The following is an 8,695-nucleotide window of genomic DNA, read 5'->3' as shown; positions in this document are numbered from 1 at the left end:
AGTGGCTGCAACAATGGGCTTAAGCCTAACAATGATTGTGAGGATGGCACAGTACTGGGCACTGTTTCGTTCTGTTACACATAGGGTCACTATGAGTCAGAACCGACTCAAGGGCACCGAACAACAATCCCAGTTTGAAGAAGCTGACAATCTGGAGTGCCAATGGATGCATATTAAACAGCCCCAACAGGAGTCTGCTCCCTCTAGCCAAAGGACCAGAAAATAAATAGTCTAGCAAGACAGAAATCTTTCAGACAACAACTGCTCTACTCCAGCCAAATACCACAGAAGTAACTTTGGACCCACCCCAACTTGTGCTGCCAAAGGCCAAGTGGGAGCCTGTACTTCTACCCTCACGAGGCTGTAATGAAGAGTGGAGACAAAGAAGGCCAAGGAGGAATTCGGGACTTTCATCCACACTGGCAGTAATGAGGCTGCCCAGCTGCGGTGTCAGTGGAGACACCAGGAACTGATCCAGGGACGGATGGGAGTGAGCAGTCAAATGCGGCTGGGCCTCAGGTAGGAGGAGAGTGAGGAGAGCAGCAAGAGGCAGGGACAGGGACAGGGACGTGGAGCCGGGGGAAAGAACAAGGTCTCGCAACATTATACTGGGTCTACTCTAAATTCCAAAGGTAAAACATAGTTCCAATCCAGACTGCTTTTCCTTTTACTCTTAGAGGAGAAGTGGGAGATGGACTCCATAGCCACAGTTCTTACTCATTACTTTGGGGTCACACCCTAGAGAACTCACTTTACTTTCCAGTTCTTTCAGGTGCCACCACCATGGTGCTATCTGCCTCTGGAGGGTGTGACCCCGTTCATGTCCACCTCCTGGCCCTGAAGGGGTATCTCTGGTACCTTCCCCAATCTGAAGAGGGCAGGGCTTTTGACACGACAGTGGCGATACCTTTCACAGGAGGGTTATGGTCTTCCCTTTCTCCGCCCTCAGAATGTCCTGGGGGCTTCATCCTTTTCCTCTTAGAGTCTGCTTCACCTGAGTATTTAGACAGGTAAAAAAATTCAGTTATGAGCACAGCTACCACTGAATGAGGGCCTCACATGAGCCAGGCCCGCTACAGGCACCGTCAGGCACCCTCCAGCCTTGGGGTGGGGAAATGGGCCTGCAGAGAAGTCACCTGCCCTGGACAGGGCCTGTGGCAGAGCCCCGGTCGGCCTGATCCCGAAGCCTATGCTCTTTCCCTTACTTAGTTCAAAACACAGGCCTAGCAGGTTTTAAAAAACCTGTTGCTGTCCAGTCTATTCCAACTCATAGTGACCCTACAGGACAGGGTAGAACTGCCCCACAGAGTTTCCAAGAAGCAGTTGGTGCATTTGAACGGCTACCCTTTTGGTTAGCAGCTGAACACTTAACCACTGCACCACCAGGGCTCCTTAGCAGGTTTTATGTATCCCCAATTCATGGCTTTTCATTTGATTTTAACAAACCCCAGAGCATAAGCGAGCAACATACCTTCAGAATGCTTCCGTTTTCGTTTTCTGGCGCCTGCTTTTGTCTCTTCCTCCTTGGCAGAGTCTTCCTCCCGACCCCGGTCTCCGTTCACGCCCCCCTCTGTAGTGCACTCGCCTTTGCTCCTTTTCTTCTTGTCTCTCTTCCTAGCTGTGCCGTTGGCCTCGGGGGTCCCCGCACTGCCAGCCTCTGGCTCGGCCCCCTCCCCCTTTTTGCGCTTTTTAGGCTTCTGACTTCTAGAATTTTCCTGTTGGTTTTCTAATTTTAGTTCTTTCTTTTCTTTTTTCTTGTTCTTCTGCCGCTCTTCCTTCCTGTCTCTCTTATTCTTCTTCATCTCTGCCTGCTGATCCGGGGCTTTGCACGCACCGGCAGATGGAGCCTTGGTGGAGATTTCTGCACACGGATTGGCCCCCTGGTTGAGCGGCTGTTTATCTTGCCCCTCACTGACTGGTTCCTTATTATTAAGCAAAACCAAGAAACACATTAATACTTAGTTCAGCCACAGCTGTTCACATCATCGCATGTATCTACTGAGTAAATGGTTCAAGACAAATGGATTTATTACTTACCACTTTCTAAATTTTTAAACGTAGCAGTAAATATGCAAAATGGGAACAAACTCCCCCCAGCCCACGCTCCTCTCTGCTTTTAACAGAAGTTCTCTTTCTACTGGAAAAGTGAAGAATCCTTATGTCAATCAAGCTAGACCTTTAATTTTAACTCCCTATTCGCCTTTCTTTCAGATGAAAGAAGAACACTCAGATATGGTAGAAACCACTGGATTTATGCTCTGCAGACCTGGGTTCAAGTTCCGGCTCTGTTAATTACCAGCCACGTGACTTAGGGCAAGTTATTTATCTGCTCCAAACCTATTTCCTCATCTCTGCAATGAAAAGTAGTCGTACCTACCTTATACAGTTGATGCCAGAATAAAATGAGAAACGGCACAGCAGATGCCCAATAAACCAGCCCAATGGAGGTGGACAGTTTTGTGAACTATCAAGTACTAGACAAAGGCATTGTTGTCTCCATTATTCAGATGAGATGGTAACCCTCACAGGGACAGTCAGGGACACCATGGTGGGCAGTGTGAAATGGCAAGTAAGAAACCGCAGCATACTCAACAACTACAGGCACTGGAATGAGATATGCTCTCTGCTTTCTGCCTTTTTGTTGTTGAGTTGGCCCCCGACTCATGGTGACTCCACGTACAACAGAACAAAATGCTGCGTGCTACCCCCATGATCAGTTACGGATTGGACCTTTGTGATCCACAGGGGAATGATTTTTGGAAGTACACCGCCAGGCCTTTCTTCCTAGTCCATCTTAGTCTGGAAGCTTTGCTGAAACTTGTTCAACATCAGAGCAGCACGCAAGCCTCCACTAACAGATGGGTGGCGGCTGTGCGTGAGGTGCATTGGCCAGGAATTAAACCCGGGTCTCCCACATGGAATATGAGAGTTCTACCACTGAACCACCACTGCCCTCATTTACTGCCTTACTTTACTAAGATCAGCGCACAGATCCTACTTTCAAAAATGACGAGCAGAGGTCTCATCCCTTCGGGAGCAAGGGAGAATGAAGAGAACAGGATACAAGGAAAAGATTAGTCTGAAGGACTAATTGTCCACAGCTACCAAGGCCTCCACCAGGCTGAGTCCAGTACAGCTAGATGGTGCCCGGCTACCACCACTGACTGCTCTGACCAGGATCACAACAGAGGGTTCTGGACAGAGCTGGAGAAGGATGTAGAGCATAATTCTAACCCCCACGAAAAAAGACCAGATTTACTGGCCTAAAGGAGACTAGAGAAACCCCGAGAGTACGGCCCCCAGACACCCTTTTAGCTCAGTGGTGAAGTTACCTCCGAGGTTCACCGTTCAGCCTGGGAGTGGACAGCCCCGTAAAACCAAATGAGACTAACGAGGTACAGGAGTCCAGTGACAAGGTCCAGAAAGCAGAAGGGGAGAAGGAAGCTGGTGATAGGGAACCCAAGGTTGAGTAAGGATATTGTTGATGTGTTGTGAGATTGTTAACCATTGTCATACCGCAACATTTGTAGTAACTATTAAATGAGAAACTATTTTGTTCTGTAAGCCTTCATCTTAAGTGAGAATAACCCAGCACAATTCGAAGAGCGTAGTCAATGTCACTGAACCTTGCATGAAGAAATTTTTGAAATGTTGTACCTTTGGCTATGTGTATTTTCACCAAAAAAAAAAAAAGGTTGAGAAGTTAGAGGGTTGATATGTTGTGGGGTTGTTAACCAATGTCATAAAACAACATGTGTACTTCTGTTTCATGAGAAACTATTTGTTCTGTAAGCCTTCACCTGAAGTACAATAAAAACAAAAAGAAAAAGAAAAAAAATGACCAGCAGAGCTCAGTCCCACTCCCTGCTCAATTCTGGACTCAATATAGAGTCCCCATACCAATCCTTTCCAAGAGCAGACTTGGGACTGTTCTGTGAGCCCTAGTGCCCTGGACGGGGAGGGCAAGGAGGTCACTGGCAACAGCTCAGGGCCCCCTCAGTCCCTCTTACTCTCTTGGGAACTGTTTTTCCCCAAACTGGACAGATAAAGGACTGGCTTTCACTGGAGACCTCTGTGAAGGTACAGGAACTCTATGAAGGCAGCCTCACTCAGCACTGGCTGAAGCAGCAGCGTGGAGAAAGCAGATCTTAAAGGGAATGGCTGGCGATTTCTCTGTAGAGTTCAGGGACAGTACTTTTCCCAGGTGTGTGCACAGCGGGAAGAAAGCAGAGGATGAGCTGGAAGTAGACCACCAGGAGGGAGAAAGCGGCAAAGAAACTTCACAACTGCCCTACCATTCTGACTCAATAGCAATTAGTTTTTTTTTTAAATAACCATTGAGGGCCACAAACCTTAGTTTCCCTTCCTCCCAAGTCTCCAGTTGGTGGGTGGCCTCTACCTCTACCGGGGGGGAGGAAAAGCGTGAGGCACAGCAGTCACTCAGTCAATGAGGGAACAAATTCTTCCCCCACCTTCCTTCCACTTCACTCCAGGCTCTCCTCAGGCGCCTTCCCCAATGCCCGCGCTAACAGAGCAAGCTCCTTTACTCTTCATCGTCTTCTCCTGCTTCTACTTCCTCACAGCCCGGATCATGACCTGACATTACATTTGCCCGTGGCTGTCGTCTCCCCCACTAGATATGGCTCCATGAAGGCAGGACCCCCCAGAGACCAGGTACTATCTGAGATGGTTGTGGTATACATTACAGTAAAAACCCAAAACCAAACCCGTCGCCATTGAGTCGGTTCTGACTCATAGCAACCCTATGGGACAGAGTACAACTGCCCCGTAGGGTTTCCAAGGAGCGGCTGGTGGATTCGAACTGCTGACCTTCTGGTTAACAGCTGAGCTCTTAACCACTGCACCACCAGGGTTCCTATATTACAGCAGAGAACAGAACAGCCTCCACCTGAGGCCTGGCCCACAGTTGTGGGGGTGAATATGTGTAGTACAAGTGGGCGGGGCCTCAAGGCCTTGGCTCCACACTACAAACATGAGGACTGTGCTGGGCAAAGGCGAAGCAGGAATGAGCCACCTTTCAGACTTCACACAGCTCAGAGAACCACAAACTCTTTGTTGACTGATTCATTTAATCCTACCTATGTTCACAGCTCAAAAGGGAAACTGGAAAAACCTTTTTAAAAAAAATCCTGCAGCATGAACCAAGAGCAATTTCAAATCTTCAATTCTTAATTAAACAATGGAAATAACCTTTAAAAATAGATGCCAAGTAAAGGCCAATTAAATGACTGACTACAAGGTTTACAAATCTGTATATTCAGACAGAGACAAATGCTAGATATATTGCCAAGATAGTTTCATTTTGATCCTAATTTGCTGCCAAAACAATTCTTTCTATAAATCAACTTCTGCCAATATGACTAGAATAGATGGTCAGTCAAAACCCCAGTTTTGAAACTACTAATGATACCAAAAAAATCCAAAACCAAAAACAAAACAAAACTAATTGCCATGGAGTTGATCCTGACTCATGGCGACCCCATGTGTGTCAGAGTAGAACAGTGTGCCATTGTGTTTTCAATGGCTGATTTTTCAGAAGTAGATCACAAGGCCTTTCCTCCAAGGCAGCTCTGGGTACACTTGAACCTCCAACTTTCTGGTTAGCAGTCAAGCAAGTGCCTTAATCATTTGCGCCACCCAGAGATTCCCTACTAATGATACAAGCAGGGCTTTGAACCGGTTTGAACTGGTTCAGTCATGGCCAACGAAGTGAAATCAGAACAGACCTGAATTTTTAAAATCTGGTTGAAGCGGAACAGGAAAAATTATAGGTCGAAGTCTTGGAATGGGAGACTCGGAAGAGGCATAGCAAGCTCTTTCAGGAGCCTGATGTGGGAGACTGGATTATTGCCAGGACTGTGGAAAGCAAAATACATTGAAAGCGGTGCAGTCAGCCACCATCTTTGAGCAGGGCACCACTGTTTCTGACTCTGCCGATCAAAAGATTTGGTTGTTATGCAACATGCACACTGCCCTTGTTTTCTAAGAGGGAGATTTAAGTTTCTAGCAGAGCTTTAACCCATGATGTTTCCCATTCTGCTTCACTCACATTTAAAAAATTCAGGTCTGTTTGGGTTTCACTTCATCGGCCATGACTGAACTGGGCAGAACCAGTTTGAAGCCCTGGATACAAGTCTCCAAATACCAAGTGTAATGGAACTAGTAGGAAAGTTTCTTTAGTTAACAATGTAACCAACAATATGGCTGAAAGATATTAAACCTAGACTTCTAGTATGTATGTTTCCCACTTGTATTTTTCTCACTATCAAACTATTTTGACTGACTGGCAGTTGACTTCCAACTCTCAAATGGAATTCTCCCTCCATCAGAAGGAAGGACACTGCTGTTTATCAAGTGCACACTAAGTGCTGGGTATTAGGGTGGGTGCTTTCAGATCTTCATGTGCTTTAGCACTTACTAGTTAACGCGCTCGGCTGCTAACCAAAAGGTTGGAGGTTCAAGTCCACCCAAAAGTGCCTCCAAAGAAAGGCCTGGAGATCTACTTCCAAAAAATCACCCACCGAAAACAGTTTTACTCTGACACACATGGGGTCACTATGAGTCAGAATCATCTTGACAGAAACTGGTTTTTACATGTAAAGACCTCCTGTGTCCCTGTTACCCATTATCTAAGAGAGTACCTAGTTGCTCTCTATCCCTCACCCTGTCTTCACAGCACTATCACCACCCACAGATCAGGCACTCAGTAAATATTGAACATTGTTGTTGCTGTCAGTTGCCGTTGAATCGATTTTGACTCATGGCGACCACGTGTGCAGAGTAGAACTGCTCCATAGGGTTTTCAAGGCTATGACTTTTTAGAAGCAGATCATCAGGCCTGTCTTCCAAGGAGCCTATGGATGGATTCGAACTGTCAACCTTTCAGCTAGTAGTTGAGTGCTTAACCAATTCAGCAACCCAGCTGCCTAAATACTGAATAAGTAAATGAGTATCACTATCTACCTTTTTTTTTTTTTTTTTTTTAAGATAAGGAAACGGAAGCTCAGAGAGGTTAAATAACGTGCCCAAGGTAAAATATTGGCAAACAGCACAGCAGGGATTCAAACCAGGTCTGTCAGAACCCCACAGCACCTGTTCTCCCCAGGGTGCCCCGCTGCCTGGGGTCTGAGGCAATCATGACATGCTCGCTGGAACCTCATCAAATATCGGGGTTAAATACCTTTCTCTGCACAATAGGGAACTCTTCTCTGCAGTGCTTTCAGTTTATTCCTTCCCATAAATGAAGGCACAAAGAGGCTCTCTGAAAAAGAAGGCTGTCTTGACCTCCAAAAATAAGACATTCCCATTTCATTATTACTCATCAGTTTTGCCACACAACAAATCAAAAACTAGAGCCAACTTACATTCCTGGAAGCTTCAGAAAAGATACTCCACACCTGCTCCAGGATCGACTCATTGTGAATTTTTAAGCTGTTCTTCATCCAATTCTGTAAGAAACAACAAAAAAACATCACAAACCACTTTCCCCATCTCCACAGTCGGGTGCCTACTCAACCACTGACAGACTGCACGTCTCCACTGACAGCAAAAACATACCTGAAATTTTGCCCTTTTCCTTGGAATGTTGTCAAAACCACTAATTTGTTCTAAAAGTTCTCTCACTTTGGGGCTGACGTTGGGTTTTTTAATTAATTCATTGATTTTCTACAAAAAGGAGAAAACAAAAACAGTAAACGACTGGCACTCCACTTTCATGAAAGCCAAACTAGAAAGTCCTGCCATGGCCAGAAGGTTCACATTTCAAGCCCGGACTTTGTAATTATGTCTGTGTTCAAAAATATACAGATTAACAATATGACAAATGCCTCTTGGTGTTGCTTTAAGTGGAAGTTATTAAATCAAAGTAGGGTGATTCAGTTAAAATAGTTCCAGACAATAAAAATAATAACATAAATAACATCAAAAAAACCCTAATATTAAACCTTAAGCCAAAAATATCCCCCGAAGTCATCTTAAAACTAGACAATACTTTAGCTTAACTGGTAAAAAATGTCTGCCTTGAGCATTATGCTCTGTTAAGAACTACCTATATGGGATCAAATTGACAACAGCAACCGGAAAGACTACATAGTAACCTTAGGGGGCAGTGAGTTTATGTTAATGGAGGAGGAGCAACTCAGAAAAGGAGGGTGAGAATGGCTGCACAACTGGAAGAATATAATCAATGTCACTGAATTGTACATGGAGAAACTGCTGAATTGGTGTATGTTTTGCTGTGTATATTCTCAATAATAATAAATACAAAAATTCAAATTCCAGAAACGAAAAATCACTATATTAAATAGAACTTGCTCTTCTGTAGACGGCAACATTCTGAAAGTTGCACCTCTTGATTAAGGACTTCATTGCTTTTGCCATTGCTATTTTGTGCCTGTTTTCATTTTATTTTAGTTACATAGAAAATTCCTTATATTTTTGAAGCTATCTTTATTTTGGCCAATTCTGATGACTGATAAAGACATGATCAATTAATGTGGTCTGAATAATGAACGTTTCATTATTACTAGAAGCAAAGATTAGAAAGCTTCCGTTCAGTTTCCTAGCCAAGAGAAAGACAGTGACGACGTTTGCAAAAAATCTGAAGAACACATGGATCAAAGACAAACTGCAAGTGTCTCAACAGTTAGAGAAGTAATGGACTTTTTTTTTTTTT

At 44.8% G+C, this 8,695-nt stretch overlaps 1 protein-coding gene across 1 annotated transcript in view; it reads right to left on the bottom strand.

The window, feature by feature from the left end:
- The window catches only part of LYAR (Ly1 antibody reactive), a 26,861-nt gene that overhangs the window by 7,191 nt on the left and 10,975 nt on the right, over positions 1 to 8,695 (bottom strand). Inside the window, exons 4-7 of the mRNA XM_004385910.2 lie at positions 7,579 to 7,686; positions 7,386 to 7,469; positions 1,472 to 1,922; positions 908 to 994 (exon numbers count right to left, since the gene is read on the bottom strand). Of these exons, the coding sequence (XP_004385967.1) occupies positions 908 to 994; positions 1,472 to 1,922; positions 7,386 to 7,469; positions 7,579 to 7,686 (730 nt within the window). The remainder of the gene's footprint in view (positions 1 to 907; positions 995 to 1,471; positions 1,923 to 7,385; positions 7,470 to 7,578; positions 7,687 to 8,695) is intronic.

The sequence above is a fragment of the Trichechus manatus genome, unplaced genomic scaffold (assembly GCF_000243295.1).
Source record: "Trichechus manatus latirostris isolate Lorelei unplaced genomic scaffold, TriManLat1.0 scaffold00150, whole genome shotgun sequence".
NCBI lineage: Eukaryota > Metazoa > Chordata > Mammalia > Sirenia > Trichechidae > Trichechus > Trichechus manatus.
The sequence above is the reverse complement of the archived record's forward strand: the minus strand, read 5'-3'. Positions and strand labels throughout refer to the sequence as shown.